The 20,335-nt window shown below is 47.0% G+C and overlaps 1 protein-coding gene across 3 annotated transcripts; it reads left to right on the forward strand.

The window, feature by feature from the left end:
* The first annotated feature begins 262 nt into the window (after positions 1–262).
* Positions 263–19,275, forward strand: AKAP8 (A-kinase anchoring protein 8). Of its 3 annotated transcripts, none has more exons than XR_004956403.1 (15): positions 263–365; positions 2,797–2,835; positions 4,580–4,612; positions 5,132–5,408; positions 5,845–6,340; positions 6,841–6,967; positions 7,218–7,264; positions 8,414–8,447; positions 10,391–10,478; positions 12,602–12,743; positions 13,112–13,205; positions 13,640–13,770; positions 15,067–15,162; positions 17,359–17,886; positions 19,194–19,275. XR_004956403.1 is itself a non-coding variant. In XM_036239906.1 (15 exons), exons 1-15 carry the CDS (start codon positions 347–349, stop codon positions 19,208–19,210), a joined length of 1,704 nt encoding a protein of 567 aa, XP_036095799.1. In that variant the 5' UTR covers positions 263–346; the 3' UTR covers positions 19,211–19,274. The 3 variants fall into 3 exon arrangements, 2 of the variants coding, with proteins under 2 accessions (XP_036095799.1, XP_036095798.1); XM_036239906.1 differs by having other exon boundaries at positions 17,359–17,422; positions 19,194–19,274; XM_036239905.1 differs by lacking the exon at positions 19,194–19,275 and having other exon boundaries at positions 17,359–19,174.
* The last annotated feature ends 1,060 nt before the right edge of the window (positions 19,276–20,335 follow it).

A 20,335-nucleotide genomic window follows, 5' to 3' on the forward strand; every position in this document is an offset into this window, starting at 1 on the left:
TGTTTGGGCGACGCCAGCTGCAGGTGGAAGCCGGGACCTCGCTGGGGGTCGCTGGTGTGCGTGATCCGAAGTGGGGGATGGTGGGGTGGAGAAGGGTGCGCCTGCGCGCGGTGAGGCACCGCGGCCCGACCTAAACTCCCAAGATGCTTTGAGCGCCGGGCCAACCAACCAGGAGGCCAGCTGGGGCGGTGGAGGCGGGCTCATTGTGAAAGCCAGGCAATGGTATCGCGCGGAAGGAATTACGTATGTGCCTAGTCTTCCAGTAGCGGACGGCGGGAGGTTCGTTGAGCGCATGCGTCCGGTATTAGCCTAGAAAAAGGAGCTGCTGGCGGGCAGAACCGAAGACATGGAGCAGGGCTACGGAGGTTTGTACGGGCAGTTGGGAGCAGTGTGGAATGGGCAGATGCTGTTCGGGTACGTCACCGCGCAGAGGGCCGCAGGACCGGGGACTACTCCCGAGTGCGGTTACCGCAACCCGGTCGTGCGGAGACGGACGGGGCGCGCGCCCGCCGCTCATTGGACTGCAGCGCCGTCGCTCCCGCGACGCTGCGTGCGGATTGGATGGTGGCGCCTGAGGAGGCGGGCGGAATTCGGCTTCACGGCACTACGACGGGCTTCAGGGGGCGCCTTGGGCTGTCCGGGCCGTTTCTATCTCTCAGCCCCGGCGGGGTGAACCGCCTTGCCCACCGCGCCGCTCGCGGGCCCGCCGCCTTCCACTTCGGAAGACGCCACAAAATGGCGGCGCTGGAGGGCGGGGCCACTGCCCGAGTTCGTGGGGCACGGGGTCGTCTACCCTGGTGGCGGAGCCTGCCCCGGGATCCGCGGGGCTTGGTGGGGGCCTCCGCACGGCGCGCGTGGCAAGGGGCGCCTGTTTCGGAATGCGCCTGGGCTGCGCGAGGTTGGAGTTTCCCCCGCCAGCTCCCTTGTGCAACGCGGCCTGACCGGGTGCGGCCTCTGGGGCTCAGCCTCGGGGCTCAACAGTGGATCTGATTCGGGCCGGCCTAGGATGAGACCTTGAGGGTCAGATGCTGGGTGTTTTCCTTGTGCAAAATTGAAAACCTGATGTGCCCCGAGGTGGTGAAAGAATGGTGGCTCTCTTTCAGGCATTCTCTTAGGATGGCCTGGAGGTGCTAGAGGGTTTTGTAAAAAGGTTTTGTGCCCTTTCCCTACTTGGGTTGCAGGGCCTATGCCCCCAAACTCTACTGGGAAGTCCTTGCTTTGTACTGGGAGCCGAATTTGCCCATTGAGAACAGTTGGCCTTAACCAGGTGAAGATCTCAGTCCAAGTATATGAAGTTCGAGAAGCAGGCCGTCTGATCATGGAAGCAGCAGCTAGAGGAGTTTGTCTTGAAAGGTGGTAGTGTTAGTAAAATCCAGGCCGCAGGAATTGCAGAAGCAGAGAGGTTCTGAGGTGCATGGGTGTGTCTGGGGCCCAGCCTGGCTCTTCAAGTCTTTTCTGCAGCCTAACTGGGTCTCATCATTCTTTGCCTGCCTTCCCGCCAGATCTTTCAGCCAATAATTTTGCCTCACCCAGGCCCTTAGCTTGGAGAGGTTCCCCCTTCCTCCCCCTTACTACTTGCTAAAAACCTTTCAAGCTCAGTTTAGATGCTGCAGCTTCTATGAATTCTTCTGTAGCTTTTCCTCCTGGAGTTGTTTCTTTGGACTCGCTGAGTCTTGACAGTTGCTCCCTGACCCATTTCCTAGTTTCATGATCTTGGGACAAGTGACTTAGCCTCTCAAGCCTTGACAAGAAGAAAAAAAGTACTTATCTCAAGGGGTACTGTGAAGTTTTACGTGAGTAACGTATGCCATTTTGTTAGACTAGTGCCCCACAGTGAAGCAGTCAGTGCCCAGCAGTTGGTCACTTGCTGTTAGAACTTCCACTCTGCTGTTCTCTGCACAGATATGGAAGCTGTGTGATGTGGGGAGGGTGTGCTCTGCGGAAGGCAAACTTCAGTGTGACTTTGGGTTAGGTACCCTAACCTGAGCCTTAGCTCCGTGGTCTCTGAACAGCATTCCATGAAGGTGGCTAACATGTGCTCAATACCTGATGTGTGTCTATACACAGCAGGCAGTCAGCTAGTGGTTTGGGTTGTTCAGGTAAGGGAGATTGGATATATTCTTCGTAAAGGTGAAGTCATTTGACAGGTGTAAATAGCTGCTTGTGCCCAGCTCTGTGCCACATCCAGGGTCACAGAGATAATGAGGGGCCAGACAGATGCTGTTATTGGGGTCTGGAGGGGCAGGGGAGCCACCACAGAGGGGAGCACAGTCTGATGCCTTAGAGTCAGGATGAAGCTAGGGGTTTTAAGACTCACCAGAACATTGGAGGATTCAAAGCCATATAGAAGTGAGGCCTAGAGAGGCACAGTTGTCTCCAAATTCCAAATTTTCTTCCTGGTTACAGGGCACTTATGGCTGCTTAGGTGGTGAGTCAAGGAGGGGAATGGGACTGTGTCCTAATGCTGGGTTAGCTGGCGGCTCTTCCTGTGTCATCCTCAGTTGTGGGTTGAGGTTTAGGCCAAGGTCCCTCAGCAGGCAACAGACAGAGCTGGCTCAAGGCCCATTCCCCTTCCCTCTTTTTTACTGTTTTGACCTCAGGCAGGTGCAGTGTGATGATGCAATCAGCCAGCTGTGGGATGACCTTTAGAGAGGCAATGTTGTGATTATGTTGCCTTGTAAGGCTGGCACTGAGCTCCTTTGAGGTTGTCCCTTTAGGTTCTTCAGAGCACCTCTGAGGCACCTGTTCTCTGATGTGATGTGTTAGAATCCTAACTCATAGGTCTTCTTTTCGCAGGCTATGGGGCATGGAGTGCTGGACCTACCAACACCCAGGGTAGGTGAGAGCTGCTTTGCAGAGAGGCATGGACATTCGGGACCCCTGAACAAGGCACCAGACTGACAGAGCTGTTCCTGAGGCTGCACGGGGGGACAATTGTCTGTGGCCTGGAGAGGGATATGGGGGAAAGGGGTACAGCCCAGGGGCCAGGCAACCTTTTCTATAAAGGGCCAGATAATAAATTTTTAGGCTTTATAGGATACATGATCTCTAGTGCAGAAGCCACCATATATAATCTATAAACAAATAGACATGTCTGTCTTCCAATAATATTTACTGAAGGATGCTGATATTTGCATACATTTCACATGTCTCGAAGTAGTCTATATCAGCAGTTTGTTACTTTAAGTAAATAGCTGAGGGTGTAATCAAAGACTTTTTAAATTAATGGACTTTATTTCTTAGTAGTTTTAGATTTATAAGATTAAGCAGATAGTATGTAGAGTTTCACATGCTCACCCTACTTTCACTCCTACCCAATTTTCCCTATTATTAACATCCTGCATTTGCAGGCTACATTTATTACAATTAAGCCAATGTTGATACACTGTTTTTAACTATAGTACAGTAGTTTACATTAATATTTCCTCTGTGTTACATAGTTATATGGGTTTTGACAAGTGTGTGAGTGATGTGTTTCATGTCATGAAATATTTTTTTGATTTTTCTTTTCTTCCCCAACCATTTAAAAATGTAAAACCCACCTTGTCTGGTGTAGCTCAGAGGTTAGAGCATTGGCCTGCTGACCAAAGTATCTCAGGTTCAATTCCCGGACAAGATCATGAACCTGAATTACAGTTTCATCCCTGGTCCCTGTTGGGGTGCGAGCAGGAGGCAACCAATTGATGTTTCTCTCTCCCTCCCTCTCCCTTTCCCTCTTCCTCCTCTTTCTCCACTTTCCCCCTCTCCCTCCCTCCCACTCCTTCTCCCTTCCTCTCTCTAAAAGCAAAGGAAAAAATATCCTTGGGTAAGGATTAACAAAACAAAAAACCTGTAAAACCCATTCTTAGCTTGTGGGCTGCTGTACAACAAGCAGTCAGGTGATGGGCTAGATTTGGCCTAGGGCCTGTTTGCTGAACCCTGCTCTGGAGTCCAGATCGTGGCACAAAAATGCATTTAAGGGATGAGAATGTGCTCTGGTTACAAGGTTTCGGCATCATCTGTTCTAGGGTATGCGAAGGTGGCTTCCTTTGTTTTCTGAGCCTGGGAATTTCCCCTAGCTTCGCCCATCACCGAGTTTCCCAGGAAGAGAACTTCCTTGTCACTTAGACACATAATGTCACCTTGCTCATTGAGTTGGGGGTGTGATTTTCCATTGGTGCATTCTTCATATTTTTGGTGGTGTCTAAGCTCTGGCCCCTAATGAGTACCGGTACTTTAGAAGGGCTCTGCCTGGGGACCTGGCCCACTGGCCTTGGCTTTTGGCCCATATTGGACGAGCTTCCTAGGAAGGCTGCAGTGCCCTTTCTATTGTCTTGAGGGAGACTGGGCTTGCCTAGGATAGAAGCCCTGATTATGTTTAGCTGAATGTTCTGGAAGAATTGAGTTTTACAGCTAGTGGGCCCAGCCTTTCCTGGCCTTACTAGGCAACCAAGGGTGCCTCCCAGAGTGCTGCCACAGCCACCTGCAGCCCTGGCTCTGTGGATAGTGAACTGAGGTGACAACGGTCCAACATCTGGGGAGTGTCTCAGGTGTCTACATTCTGCAAACAAAGCTCTTGTATGTTCTTGTTTCCTCTAAGGTACATACGGAACTGGTGTGGCCAGCTGGCAAGGTAGGCCTTTCTGAGGGTCAGTGGGTGGGCAAGGGGGCCTCTGGTCACCTACCTAGAGGATCTAGGATGCAGGGACCCCCATCTCCCCTCCTAACTGTGCTCATAGCTCTCCTAAAGGCTTGGCAGGCTGGACCTGAGGTGCTGAGGGGGCCTTAAGGGGAATTTGCAGGAGGTGAGGGGATTGTGGTTCTGTTCTGGGAGCAGTATCTCCATGGTGAATCTGTCGGCTACCCCAACTGCCACTGCTGGTCTCTCAGCCGCCTCTGGCTTTGGATGGGAAGCAATTCTTAGAATCTGATGCAGAAAATCTGCTCAGAATTGAGGTCTCACCCCTGCCCTTTTTCCTGATGCCTTTGTGAGCTGTACAAAGGCAATGTGGGTACGCAATATAGGTGATGCCAGCAGCACTTGGTCCCATGATTTTTTCTGTTGGCAGTGGGTGCGCCTGCCTGGATGTATCCACCATGGACCAGCCTTGTGGCTTCTGAGGTCTGACTTGGCTCTTCTTCCCCCTGGCAGGTTATGAAAACTACAATTATTATGGTGCCCAAAACACCAGTGTTACCACAGCAGCAACCTACAGCTACGGTCCAGCCTCCTGGGAGGCCACCAAGGCGGGTGATGGCCTGGCAGCTGGGGGCCCTACCATGCATATGGCTTCTTATGGCCCAGAGCCATGCACTGACAATTCGGATTCACTCATTGCCAAGATCAATCAGCGTTTAGACATGATGTCCAAGGAAGGAGGCAGGGGTGGGAGCAGCACCGGTGAGGAGGGCATGCAGGACCGGGAGAGGTAATTACAGACCTGAGCCCTTCCCTGGGGATCTGAACACTATGTTTTATGCAGATGGGAGTGGGCAACTGCTCTCCTGGAAAGGCTCTTCTCCAGCTCCCTCCTAAGTATGGGTAGATGAGTTGGACCTTTGTTGGGACAGAGGCATTATAATTGGACTTGCTGGTTTCCTCATTGTTGGTGTGGCTAAACTATGCCAGATTCCTTATTTCTGCACCAGGAGCTTAGCAGAGCCTCCCTGTTTTTGTGGCCAATGGCTTGTGCCTTTATTCATCAGTGTTTGGAGGGGAGTATTGGTCTGTTTTGCCTCTGAGCATTTAGTAGGGGTGCATGGTGGTTTGGTTTGCTTTGCTCTTCTGAGGGTAGGGAGGTCAGCTTTGCAGGAGGTTTTGAGGTTGAACCTAGAGCATGAGTGATGGTTGTGCTTTATTTGCAGTTCCTTCCGCTTCCAGTCATTTGAATCCTACGACTCCAGGCCTTGTGTGCCCGAGCACAACCCCTACCGCCCCAGCTATAGCTACAACTATGACTTTGACCTGGGACCTGACCGCAATGGTGGCTTTGGCAGTCAGTACAGCGACTGCCGGGACCCCGTCCGTGAGCGGGGCTCGCTTGATGGCTTCATGCGGGGCCGGGGTCAGGGCCGCTTTCAGGACCGGAGCAATCCCGGCACCTTCATGCGCAGTGACCCTTTCGTGACATCTGCTTCCTCGGATCCCCTGTCTACTCCCTGGACTGATCTGAACTACGTGGGCGGGCGGGGCCTAGGAGGCCCCTCCCCCAGCAGGCCTCCACCTTCTCTCTTCTCCCAGTCTGTGGCCCCCCAGTCCATGGCCCCCAGCTATGGAATGATGGGCATGCAGGGTGCGGGAGGTTATGACAACTCTGTGCCCTACAGATGTGGCCAGTCACAGACCCGGATAAGGGATCGGGTAAGCCCTTGCAAAGTTCTAACCTGCCTTTTTTGTTTTTCTTTTTAAACAGCTTTATTGAGGTAAAATTTATAGATTGTAAGATTCACTCATTTTTAAGTGTATAATTTGACTTTTAGTAGAAATGTATAGAGTTTTGTAACCTTCACCACCATCTAATTTTAGAACATTTCTATCAACCCAGAAAGAAACTTCTGTCATTAGCAATCACTCCCTGCTTTCTCCCCAGCCCTTGGCAACCAGTAATGGACTTTCTGTCTCTATGGATTTGCCTCTTTCTGACATATCAGATGAATACAACATGTCTCTTAACTTCTTACATTCAGCATAACTTTTTGGGGGAGCGGGGGAGGGCGTTAAACTATGTTGTCTTTCTTTGCCTTCAGAAGAGACCTTGTCTTTCTTTGTCATTTAATCTTACAACCTCTTCAGTCTTCATTTCTCTGGGGTATCGTAATTGCCCAGGTAAATGGTATATCAGGATGTGCTTGTGTCTGTAGCCCAGGTGGAGAGGGTTTGACCGCTGCGTCCCAGACGGCATGGGCAGGAAACGGAAGCAGTTGCAAATCTATGATGAGCCGGATGCTAAACAGGCCCGGGCTGACAGTGAAGATTTTTCTGAAAACGGTACGCCCTGGGGATGGAATACATTAAATTTTTGGTGGGTAAAGGATGAGTGAGTTGCATGCTTAGTGCTCTGCTTGCCTTGTCTGTACAGTGGACACGCAAGGACTCAAGGGTGCTGTGTGTCACCTAAGCTCCCACAGCCCCCACTGTAGTCAGGATACGTTCTGGTCACTGGACAGTGCGCTTGGGAGGGTGAAAACAGTTGAGTCAGCCGTTGACGGGCTGACTTTTCCTATTTTGTGTCTTATAGATGATGGAGCTGGTGACTTCCGATCGGGAGATGAAGAATTCAGGGGTGTAAGTCCACCTTCACTGGTCAGTCTCCTTGTCTCTAGTGCAGGCTTTCTTCCTCATTTTAGCGTCTTTCTCACAGAGGCGGGAACTGCTGCTATGGTAGACTTGCCTTTACCTTGTAAGTGGATTTAATACCCTGACTTACAGCTAGGTCTCTAAGAGTGTTCCACTTGCAACAATCCTTCCCTTCCTGAAAAAATTCCCAGCCCTTCCCAGCCGCTCCTGTGTCCTTGTAGTGATGTACCTAGCTGCATACGTGGTAAGTGCAGTGGCTGTGCAGGCTGAGGTTTCCAAATGTGTACTGCAGCTTTGTGCTGGTGCTGAGCTGCATCCACGTCATTCATTCCTTGCAACCAGTCATGGTAGATGGGTGTTTAAGGCTGTCTCTTAGCCAGGACCATGCATGAGGACCTGGAGAGCAAACCTTTGCCATCCCCTATAAATTCTGGTCCAAGTCCAGGGTAGGGCCCTAGATCTGTGTGTAGGAAGGCTTTGTACAGATGCTTTTAATGATCAAGTGGGTTGGTGGAAGGTGGGATAATACAGTGAATTTTCAGCTTTTCAGAAGGTCTTACTCACCCCTGTTTTGCTTCAGTCTTGAGTCTAGGAATCTCTTTGTGCCTGCCCATTGGTAATTTAATCTTTGGCTCAATGTCTAAGGAATGGGCTCCCTTCCTATTTTTAGTAAGATTATCATTTTTATCTATACCTGATTTTTTACAACCTTTGGTAAATACAGAAAACTGGGAAACTTGATAAAGCCCATTTTCAGTAAAGAGCACTGTAAGTAGCATCCTACAAATTGGCGTTTCTGGACATACAATTGATAAATGAGCTCCTGGCATTCCCATGTACAGAACTGTGCAGGTATGCATTGTCAGAGGTCATTCTTTGGCTTTAGAAAGAGCTGAAGGGAGGGTCAGTGTCTTTAATTTTAAAAAAAAGCAAGTTAGATATTACAGAATCTCAGAAAGCAACTAGTAGTGACAGGACACATTCAGGCTCCATCCCATGGCCCTGGGCCTTGTCCTAACACATTATGATTGGGTTCCTGGTGGCACAGTAACCACTAGGTGGTGGCAGGAAGCTAGGCTGGTGTGGAGAGTTCTGGAAACCACCTCACTGCCCAACTTCGTGTGTGTCCTTTTTCAGGAGGACGAATTCTTCGACTCCGGGAGGCAGAGAGGTAGGCATCGCCCATTGTCCCTTTGAGCTTTCCTGTGTCTGCCCAGCTGTCCTGCACTCACTGCCCAACTCTCAGCTGAGCTGGGCTTCTGAGCAAGCCTGGGGCTTGAATGGAGGGGCTGATGGCTCAGGGCAGAAGAGGGGTCATGATTGCTAGGTGGGCCTTGGCCATGATACTCACCTCAAGGCTTTGCTCCATTGTTTAGAGCAGCACTTACTGGAAATGGATCTGTTGGCCTCGATCAATGCAGGCTTTGGAGAGAGATGGGGAAACTTACCTGTGGGTGTTTGCAGTAGCTTGCAGTGGTAATGAAGAGTCTCAGAAACTCAGGAGAGAAAAGGAAAAGGTGCTCTCCAGCCCTTCTTCTCAGTTACCCTTTCCCAATGCAGGTCCCCATACTCTTTTCTCCTGGACTTCATTCTTTCCAGTTTCCTGGGTTGCCAGCCCAGGGCCCTGCTCTCAGCCTCTATGGCAGGGGTACTGGCAACTGTAGTGCATGTTGCTGCATGGGACAGAGTTCAAACAGCTGCCTGGAATGGAAGCTCAGGGCATGGGGGAGTCCTGTCAGGTAAACCCAGGCCCAGAGGCAGTCATTGCTCATTGCTCAGTAGGTCCTGTCAGTTTCAGTGCCAGAGACGTAGGGGTTCAAATTCAGCGGCAAAAGCATAGCCAAATTAAACCTCTTGGGGTGGCGGGCATGGAGAAGCAGCCTGAGACATGGTGGTCTTGAGCTAACCTAAAGTCCACTTTTCCTGTTCCTGTGAGTCTGTTCATAGCTATTTCCCCCAAGAATCATAGGCTGGCTCTGCTTCCCTCAATTCTGAAGGTCCCTGGCTTAGTTACTCCTTCCCTTATGTGTTCAGGCTTAGCCAACCCTCTGAGGTCCTCTCACCCTGTTTATTGAAGCAATTATGTTTGTAGCATGGGACCACACAGCATTGAGCAGCTCATGTAATGGGGAAAATGCTAAAGCAAAGGTGACATGTTTATTGCGCGCAGGTCCTGCTACCCACCCGGGATGACTTTGCTATTAAACAGCAGTAATAGTTTCAGGCAGTGACCTCTTGCCAAAAATCCCACACGCCCTTTTGAGAGGCTTCTGAGCAGCGCACGCCGGTCGCCATCTTCGTGGGACAGTCTCGTGACTGGCATCAGGGGTAGGGGTTACAGTTCAGATGCTTATCCAACCTTTTTTCAGTGTCTGGCCCTGGCTCTGAGCCACGATAACCTGGCCTGGCCTCACGCTGGGATGCTGGGATGCACAGCTCTCAGAGGAGCTCCTGTGCTGGCCCCAGGGGATGGATGGAGGACCAATAGGTCTCTTCCCACTTCTCTTTCTAGGATTGCTTCTCACATAACTCTGGGAAAGCCCTAGACAGTTTTTGTGAGTGGAAGATAGTTTGGGCCAGCAAGGACTTACAGACCTGCTGAGACCCTAGTTCAGAGGAGGCCTATGGGATGGTTGTCATGGTCCACCTAGAGGTGGGACGGAGGGAGGTAGAATAGCTTGCTTTATTTTCTGAGGCCTAGCTGCTGCCTCTTTACCTAGGAAGAACTGCTTCTCTCTCTCTTAACTGATGTTGGGAGAAGACCCACTCATAGGGCACTGGATTGGACAAGCAGGATAGGGAAGGACAGAGAGAGCAGGTGGGCCACAGCATGAGTGGGATGGGTGGGCCATGTCCCTGGCCCATCCCAGCCTTATCAGGCCGTGGGGGGAGTGAAGTATCTCCCCTGGGAACTCCCAAGGGTTTTCATCCAAGCTCATTCTTGTTGAGAGCCTTTGACAGCCCCTTGGTGCCTCAGGGTATCCTGACCCTGCTGTGTGTGGAGGCAGTAGCGGGGCACAGGTATGGTGGCCAAGCTGTGGCCCCATCAAGGCCCTGGTGCTCAGCTCCTTTGTGGGCTCTGCAGAGGGTCTTGAAGGGATTTCTCTGTTGCAGGAGAGAAGGACGACGAGGATGATGAAGTAAAGAAGAGAAGGGAAAAGCAAAGGAGAAGAGACAGGATGCGAGACCGAGCAGCTGACAGGTGAGGTGGGAGATCAGCTGGACCTGAGCACTGTCAAAGCGCTCCTGAGTTCATCTGAATTCACTCCATGAGAGCCTAGTTGGAGTCATATCCTTGTCAGAAGGTCCTTATGGCCCTCATGTGCCCAACGGAGGGCTTTATTGCCCTCCTACATACCTGTGGGGAATTTCCGTGTCCCTTGTCTTGTGTCTGTCATCCCAAACAAGTGATCTTCATTAAGCAGAGCTGCTAAGAAGGTGCTCTGGTGCATCGTCCAAATCCAGATCACCTCTAGAGTTTGACTTAGCAGTTATGCACGTGCAGATTATCTTTAAATAGAAAAAAGGAGCACAAAATCACAAAGCCCAAAGAGTGTTGGTGTGACCACTGTGTGCACCTCTCTCCCTGTTCAGTGATTAAATAGCTGCTGACTAGAAATGGAAACCACTGGTGGCCATGGAACATTTGGTTGGCAAGGTCTTAACCACACATGGCTGCTTCTCTATGCATAGGTTCCCTTAATGATTTGAGGGGATATTCCTTGCTCTTAAGGCTCACTTGGGGTAGTTGTTTTCCTGTGCAAAAAATACTCAGCAAAAGGGCTAACAGAGGCAGGGAAGCCAGGAACTGAAAAGTAGGAGCTTTTAAGTGCTACAAAAATTCATCAAAGCCCTTGTTAAAAAGATGAGTAAGTAAATGATGGCTAAATTTGATCTATTTTCATTCCATATGCAAACTGAGGTGACACTTTTTAAAAAGAATCTTTAAAAGATTTTTTTTTTCATTATTGATTTTAGAGAAACATTGATGAGAGAGAATATTGTTTGGCTGCCTTCTCATGCCCCCCACTGGGGATCGGGCCCACAACCTGGGCATGTGCCCTGACCAGGAATTGAACCGGTGACCTCTTGGTGCATGGTTTGATGCTCAACCAATGAGCCACACTGGCTGGGCATTTAAAAAGAATCTTTAGATTCCACCTTAGTGACTGAGGAGTCACAGAGAAATTAGTAATTCTTGGAGCAGTTACATGAAGATGCAGCCAGGAAGCATATTTCTTTCTAACAGTTCTACATACAGGACCTGGGTGATTTTTTTTTTTTTCACTCCTCTGTCAGGGTATTGCAAAAGCTTATGCTTGTCTAGGGATCCAAGCCAGGTGTTGGAGGCCGGTAGAACTCTTTGAGTTGGCAGAGGGGGGAGTCCTGAGTACCATAGGGCCTGTGCTCTTACCCCTGAGGATCCAGAGTTTCCTGGGCAGAGCCAAGGGAAGCAGCACTCCACTGTGAGAGTGTGGAGGTCTGCAGGCTACTCTCCCCTCACCTTACAGCATGATTGCATTTGTGAGACTTTAAAAGCACATGACACATGAGTTTTTAATCCATGAAATTTAACATAATGTGCCTTTACGTTGAATCCTGTGGGAGAATTGTTCTTAGGTCATGTGAATTTTTAATTTTTTTTTAGAGAGAGAGAGAAAGGGAAAGATAAAACATCAATGATCGATGTTTGTGAGCGAGAAACTGGTCAGCAGCCTCCTGCATGCCCCCTACTGGGGATCAAGCCTGCATGCCCGGAAATCGAACTGGGACCTCTCGGTCTATGGGATGATGCTCAATCCACTGAGCCACACTGATTGGGCAGAATTTTTTTGTTTTAATCCTCACCTGAGGATGACATGCTTGGGGGGGGGGGGGCGGTGGAGAAACGTCAATTGATTGCCTTCCATACGTGCCCCAACCTGGAATCAAACCTGCAACTCAGGTATGTGCCCTGACTAGGAATCGAACTGGCAACCTTTCAGTGCACAGGACAATGTTCAACAAACTGAGCCACTCCGGCCAGGTAGGTCATGTGAATTTTGAATTGTGCCAGGCCTTTAGTAATTCCTCCATCACATAAAATGGAGTAACTAAGGCCTTTGGGCCAAAAAGATTTGTATGGTAGTAAATTGCCACGTGAATCATTTTTCTGAATATTTTCAAGGTTGTACTCCCATCCTTAGGATGAGGAAACTGGGAAACTGCTATTCTTGACTCCCTGTAAGAAGTCAGAAGTCTTGGTTCAAAAATTGCTTTCCCATAACCAGAGATGAACTGGTTATTCCTGTATCACTGTTCTTGTTTTTTGTCTTCCTTCTCCAGGATTCAGTTCGCCTGTTCTGTGTGCAAGTTTCGTAGCTTTGAAGATGAAGAAATCCAGAAGCATCTGCAAAGCAAATTTCACAAAGAGACACTGCGGTTTATAAGTACCAAGCTACCTGACAAGACGGTGGAATTCCTTCAGGTAAGGCACACTTGGACTCTGTCACAGTGTTTCCCACTGATCCTACATGTGTCAGATCCCTTGCAGGGAAAGGGAAGGGAATTAAGAGGTCTAAACTTGGTAAAGATTTCTGTTTCCAGAATAACAGTCTTTCTAGTCCCCATGTCAGAGGGACAGCTAAGAGCTCTAGCCATTGTAGTTCCCATTAGTCCTACCCACAGAGCTGCTCTCATAGCCACCTTCCTACCCTTGGGACTGCTGAAACAAGGCTGTCATCTGATAGGGGCTGGGCAGCCACTTAGAGCGAGCTGCCTCTGGTGCAGTTGAGAAATATCCACATGTGCTACCCTTTCCTGATTTCATTTGGTGCCACCTCCCAACCCCTCTAGGAATACATTGTAAACAGGAATAAGAAGATTGAGAAGCGGCGTCAGGAACTGATGGAGAAGGAAAGCACAAAACCAAAACCAGATCCTTTCAAAGGTGAGTTGTAATCCTAGGGGACGGTGCTGTTCTACATGGTGCCAATTTGGTGCAAAGCCAGCACAAGGCTGCTGAGGATGTGACGTGAAGACCTGTGGGAGGGTCACTTAGCAATGGAAAGAGGCCCTCAGGTATGGCCTAACGTAAATCTCAGCTCTACAGGCAACTTATCAGGGTGATGTGAGGTGCTCTGCAGTTATTTACTTGGACCAAAGGATGAAAAAAGTTGGAAGTAATAAATGCCCCAGTGTAGAGTCTGGTTGTTCTGACCCTACACGCCTGCTGGGAGGTTGATGATGCCTCAGATTCTGTCCTAACTGAATCCCTAGAGAGGGCTGCAGGGAGAAAATATGGGCCTTGTTGGGGGCTAGGAGGAAAGCATCACATGCATGCTGTCCCATATCCCATATGACTTGGGTTTGTTTTATCAACAGGGATTGGCCAGGAGCACTTTTTCAAGAAGATCGAGGCTGCTCACTGCCTGGCTTGCGACATGCTGATCCCCGCGCAACACCAGCTCCTCCAGCGTCATCTGCACTCTGTTGATCACAATCACAACCGTCGGGTGAGTCCCCTTCTGATGCTGGCTGAGGGGTGAGCCTTCCTGGGCTGCCAGTGGGAGGTCCAGAACCTTCTATATTTTATGGGGAATGCTAACATCTTTAGGGGCTCTTGCCATATTCCATGAAGTCTGTCACTTCATCAGTTAATTGTACAATACATTCTAGTTTTTGTTAGAATGTAAGAAAATGTGTTTCTTAGAATTTATTAAATACATAGCTGAAATTGTCCTGGTTTGAGAATGTTCCCTGTAAACCACACTAATCATTTCCCCAGTTGCTGAAAAACTTAAGTTTTCTGTAAACTGAGGCTAAGGGCCATTCAGAGCTGAGTGTCTTGGAGGACCCATTTGGTCCTTACTAGCTGATGGGGCCTGAGGCTAAAAATTTAGTTCGGGCTCAGCAACTTTTTCTATAAAGGGTCAAATTGCAAATGTTTTGAGTTTTGCAGGCCATAAGGTCTCTGTCCAACAAGTCTGCCATTGGTGGGCAAAAGCAGCCACAGATACTAAGTGAAGGACTGGATGTGGCTGCACTTGACTGTAGCTTGCTGATCCCTGATTTAACATCTCTGACCTTAGTTTACCCAACAATGAAATGGAACTCTCAGTACATGCCTGCCCATATCCCAGGTTGTTTTTTTTTTTTAATTTGTTTTTCATTTCAGAAAGAAAAAGGGGGAGAGAGAGAAAGAGGGAAACATTGATTTTTTTGTTTCACTTATTTATGCATTCATTGGTTGCTTCTTGTATGTGCCCTGACCGGGGATCGAACCTGCAACCTTGGCATATCAGGATGATGCTCTAAGTAACTGAACTACCCAGCCAGGGCTCCCCATCTCCATTTTATTAAAGTGCAGCCAGAAACACTGTATCAAGGGATTGCTGTATGTATGTCAAGCTGCTTTGAAGCCTTCATACTTTTGCTATTGAACTAACTATAAATATAACTCAAAACTGAAAAGAAAAAGCTTACTCCTTTACCTGCTTAGTTCACAAAGCTTCTAATCTATAAATGCTCATTTCATCCTTACTTATGCACATGGTGCCTGGACATCAGAGGTGTATCTGTGCTTATCAGACTTTTCTATACTGTTTCACGGTGTCAGTTCTGATGTCTCTAGTGCCTTTTTTCTCTCACTCTTGGAGTCTGGCATTTTGGGATTTGTCTCATTGAAGAAAGATGTTAGTCATTTCTGCATATGGTTGATCTCAGAGCAACTCGCTGTAACCTGGCTGGTGTGTTCTCCTGCTCTTACATATGTGCCATTTTTAAAAGCCCATGTTTGGTTCCCTTTGCAGTTGGCTGCTGAACAGTTCAAGAAAACAAGTCTCCATGTTGCTAAAAGTGTTCTGAACAACAGACATATAGTGAAGATGCTGGAAAAATACCTCAAGGTTAGGAGTCCAGTGGATGGGAAAAGCTTTTGAAATGGAGAATGAACTATGGGTGTGGAACTGTATCTTGAGTGCAGTATTTAGCATTTCTGGGTCTTTTTTTTTTTTTTAAATCCTCACTTGAGGACATTTTTCGATATTTTGTTCAGATAGTGTGGGAGGGAGGGAGAGAGAGAGAAACATGGACGTGAAAGGGACACATCGAGTGGTCATCACCCACACGACCCAACCAGGGCTGGGGACAAACTGCAACCGAGGTATGTGCCCTTAGGGGGAACCGAATCTGGGTCTCTCCAGACCGCAGGCCGACGCTCTAACCGCTGAGCCAAACCGGCCAGGGCAGCATTTCTGAGTCTTTTGAAGAATTGAGGGATGTTGGAATGTATCAGGCTTGGGAATTCCACAACTGTGGATTTCCTGACACACAGTGCTTACCTGGGAACTCTAGGATGTGGTTCTACTTGAGTAATCTGTACAATGGTGCTGATCTCTCCATGAGAAACCTTACTATCCATAAAATACTAAGCAGTAGTAGCCAAGGTAGGTAATTGTCCAAGAAGAAGCTAAGAAGTTTTGCTGGCAGATCCAACTGACAATGAAATGGAGGATCCAGGGAAAGGAGCCAGAGGTGCCACAACCACTGAGCCATAGTGACAGGAGCAGAGTAATAAAAAGTCCCAAAGAGCATGCCTGGGAGAGAAGTTGGAAGAGCCCCTGCCTGGTTACTCCTTGGGAAGCCCATTTTGTTAAATGCTCAGCCCCATGACTTAAACATTTGAGGTTGGTAGCCAAGCTCTAGCATAGCCTGGCTAGGACCTGTTTACCCTCTCAGTTATTAAATGTTTCAGTATTTGACAATTCATTCTACCTAATAAAGGCACAGAATCTAAATACAGCAGGTCCTCAAATAACATTGTTGTTTTCAATGTCATTTCATTGTGTGTTGATGAGATACCACAGGTATGTTGACAATATTGTTTATATCAATTAGTCTGTGGCAAAATTGCTGTGCTTATACATTGAATACATTTATCCACAGTTCCAAGAATCTGTTGATGATATTAAGTGAGGACTTACTGTAAACAATTTAAGAACCATGACTGGTCAGTGTTTTACCTTGTGGCCTAAACAGATTTAAAGTCTCTGGAGTTAGGTGTAGACTCGAGCTTCCAATCAGCATATTTTAAAACACATTTCCTAATCTGGTAGTGATAATATTTAGTTTTCTTTTTTAAACTAGAGACAGTTTTAGAATACACTTGTGAGAATTTTGGCTTATGAGAGAATCTGATTGTGATTTGACTCCTGACTGATGTTTAATAGCTTTGTGACCTCTGGCAAGTTACTGATCTTTGTTTCATTTCCTGTAAATTGGGGATAATCCTCATGCCATAGCTCTGAGCCTAAATGAAACTAAAATTTAAAATAGTCTTAACTTCCTGTTATGAGACTAAAACATTTTTGGTGAAGATACTAGGTCTTTATGAACTTCTCCTCATGGTTATATGCTGGAATAAAAAGTGCAAAATAGTTCTGGTGAAGCTTTTCAGAGATGTCTTTTCTGAATCTGTATGCTCTGAGAACATGTAGGATTAAGCCACCCGGTGTAAAGTATTTCTATTGCCCAGGCCAGTGTGGCTCAGTTGGACGGAGCGTTGTCCCATGCACCAGAAAGTCATAGGTTCAATTCCCAGTCGGGGCACATGTCTAGGTTGTGGGTTTGATCTCTGGTCAGGGCGTGTTGTATATCTTTCACATTGATGTTTCTCTCTCCACCCCCCCACCCCAATCAAATAAAGTATTTCTCTTGTTGACTGCTCACTGTGAAAACATGAGCTCCCAGTAACCTGGGTCTCCTTCCATCTCTCATTAGGATAGTTCTTTAAATTTTATTTTTTTCATTTTTTTTTCCTTTATTGATTTTAGAGAGAGAAGTGAGAGGGAGAGAGATAGAAACATCAATGAGAGAGAGAAGTGAGAGGGAGAGAGATAGAAACATCAATGAGAGAGAACATGGATTGGCTGCCTCCTGCATGGCCCCCACTGGAGATTAGGCCCACAACCTGGGCATGTGTCCTGACTGAGAATTGAACTGACAACCTCTTGGTGCATGAGTCAACACTCTACCACTAAGCCACACCGGCCAGACTAGGACAGTTCTTTAGATGGCACTGATCTGTGTTTCTTCTTGGCCAGGGTGAAGACCCTTTCACTAATGAAGCCATTGATCCAGAAATTGAAGGAGTTGACAATTTAGGAGGTGAGGATAAGGAAGAGACACCTGAGGAGGTGGCTGCAGAAGTGTTAGCTGAGGTGATTACAGCAGCAGTGAGAGCAGTAGAGGAGGAAGGAGTGCCCACTCCAAAAAGTATTGAAATGCTGTCTGAAGGGAAAGGTCCTGTGGACACAGCAGAGGCCACTAGTGGTCCCCATCCTGAACAGCTGCTGGAAGCAGACATACACTGTGGAATAGCATCTGTGAAGGGGAACACTGAAGCAGAGGCCAGAGGTGAAGTTGCCCAGGCTGGAAATGAGGTTGCGGAGGCTGAAGATGAAGCAGAGGCAAAAAGCATCATAGCAGTCAGTGTTCCTGCCCTCGCTGCCATGGAAGCTGAAGTGGAACAAACTGATGCAGAGCCCAAAGATGTTATTCTCACAGAATGATTCTCTTCTCCCTGTTTCAAGGGATGTGTTTGTGACTCATTGCTCTTTCTCCTTTGGTTTGTAAGTAGTACTAGGGTGTGTGTTATTGGAACATGCTGAAAACATTTTGGTGGAGAGACCTGGCCATTTACTTCAGAAAAATGTACCTCATGGGCTTGTCTTATAGAGTTGTGTGGCTTTCTGCCTCGGTTTGAAGGCTGCAGAAGTACATTCCCCCAAGCAGCTGTGACCTCTCTACACTGCAGTTGGAATAATAAAAATTGGGCAATTAGATTTTGATGATACTGTGCCTATTAATTATAGCCAATGGCCGAATGCCCTTCTGTATTATTATTTTGTCTGGGAGCAGCTTATTATTACTAGGATATATCTTGCTTTATAAAGATTTTTTTTTAAGTTTTAAAAATTTGCTTTGGCTTCAGTTTTTGATCTCTGCTGTTGTAATGCACAGAATGATGTAAGATTCTCACAAGATGTATTAGAATCTTAACATGATGGTTCTGTCACATCAGTGAACTCCCAAAGGCCTGATGAATCTGACATAACTGCACCACTGGAAGCATACCCAGTGGCCCCTTAAGAATGAGGAAATTTTGCCTAGGGCATGGTTTCCCAATCTTGAATCCTTTGGTGAATCACCATCAGAATTTATCTTGTATGTGTTCCACTTCTGCATCATTCAGGGGTTTTTCTTTAAATTGAATTACTTCCTCTTAAATATATTTAAAAAGAAAACTTGATGTCATTCCCGTGAATGGAAAACCAATATAAATCACCACAGATAAGACACTATCTGTAAAAATGAATATAATGAAATAAACATTTCATTTTAAATAAGTACTCATCCTTTGGAGGTTTCTGAGTCTGTGAGAAAGGAAGGCTAGCATGTGTTAAAGTGTAGTAAGCACCAGTTATATATTCATGTAATCAAAAGAATTGGAAGAGACCTCCCTTTTGAAATGATATTGCTGGGCCTATTTCTCTATTAGCTCTTGAACTGTCACATTTGAGGAAACATTGGCCAGTGGGAAATTATTTAAGTGGCAGTAAAAATATTTGATGAGCATCTGCTCTGTGATAAAAATAAGATATGAGCACTGCTCTCGAGATTACTGGAGATATGAGATGAATATTTATGAAAAATCAATATTGGAACTAAAAAATAAACTGTTCAATAATCAAGAAAATGGTGCCTCTGAATTGTTTCTGTTCATCATTCCTTAATACTACATAGATTAGTTGCAGGTTCAACATGCCCGTTGAAGCTTATTCTCTTGAGGCAAAAATGTTAGTGACATTGAATATCAATAATCTGAAAAAGTATAACAAAACTATGAAATTGCTTTGTTTTGTTTTTCTTGTAAAAGTAATCCAGGGCCTGTGATGAAATCTATCTAAATTTGAGTGAGATTCTTCCACGCTCCCCACCAACCATTTTATTTCTAAAGGTAGGTTGAACCAGGCCATCATTCCCCAAGATGGGAGTAACTACTTGAGTTGCACAAAGGAATGCCCTTATATTGCCTGAGATGACAGAAACAAATTGCAAGCTTCCTCAATGGGAACTAATATTTACCAGTTATTTCCCAATTATAGAGAATTCTGAGGGGAAGGTTAAGGGTCACAACGTTGACAGTGTAGGGAGGGATACCCAAATTAATACACAAGTCTGTGAGATTCCAATGGCCATGAACTTTCCATAGAGTACCTTTATTAAAAAACAGGTTTACAAAAGGCCAAGAGACATGAAGAAATGCTCAACATCACTAATCATCAGAGAGAAGCAAATTAAAACAACAATGAGGTATCACCTCACACCTGTGAGAATGGCCGCCATCAACAAATCATCAAACAAGTGTTGGCAAGGGTATGGAGAAAAGGGGACTCTAGTACATTGCTGGTGGGAATGCAGACTGGTGCAGCCACTATGGAAAACAATATGGTGTTACCTCAAAAAATTAAAAAATTGAACTACCATTTGACCCAGTGATCCCACTTCTAGGAATATACTATAAGAAGCCTGAAACACCAATCAGAAAGAATATATGTACCCTCATGTTCCTAGCGGCACTATTTACAATAGCTAAGGTCTGGAAACAGCTCAAGTGTCCATCAGTACACGAATGGATAAAAAAGCTGTGGTACATATACACAATGGAGTACTGTGCAGCTGTAAGAAAGAAAGATCTCTTATCCTTTGAGACAACATGGAGGGACCTGAAAAGTATTATCCTAAATGAAACAAGCCAAGCAGAAAAAGACAAATACCACATGATCTCACTTATTTGTGGAATATAATGAACTTAACAGTCTGAGGAATAGGGTAGATAGACCCAGAGACGTGGAAGTAGGGTACAGACTGACAATCTTCAGAAGAGGGGGTGTTGGGGGGAGGGAAGAGATAAACCACAGAACTTACATGCATCTACACATAACCAACGGAAATGGACAACAAAGCTGGGGACGGGGTTGGGGGGATGGGGAGGAGGGTGTCAATGGGGTGAAAAAG

This window comes from Molossus molossus, unplaced genomic scaffold (assembly GCF_014108415.1).
Source record: "Molossus molossus isolate mMolMol1 unplaced genomic scaffold, mMolMol1.p scaffold_m16_p_4, whole genome shotgun sequence".
Classification (NCBI taxonomy): Eukaryota; Metazoa; Chordata; class Mammalia; order Chiroptera; family Molossidae; genus Molossus; species Molossus molossus.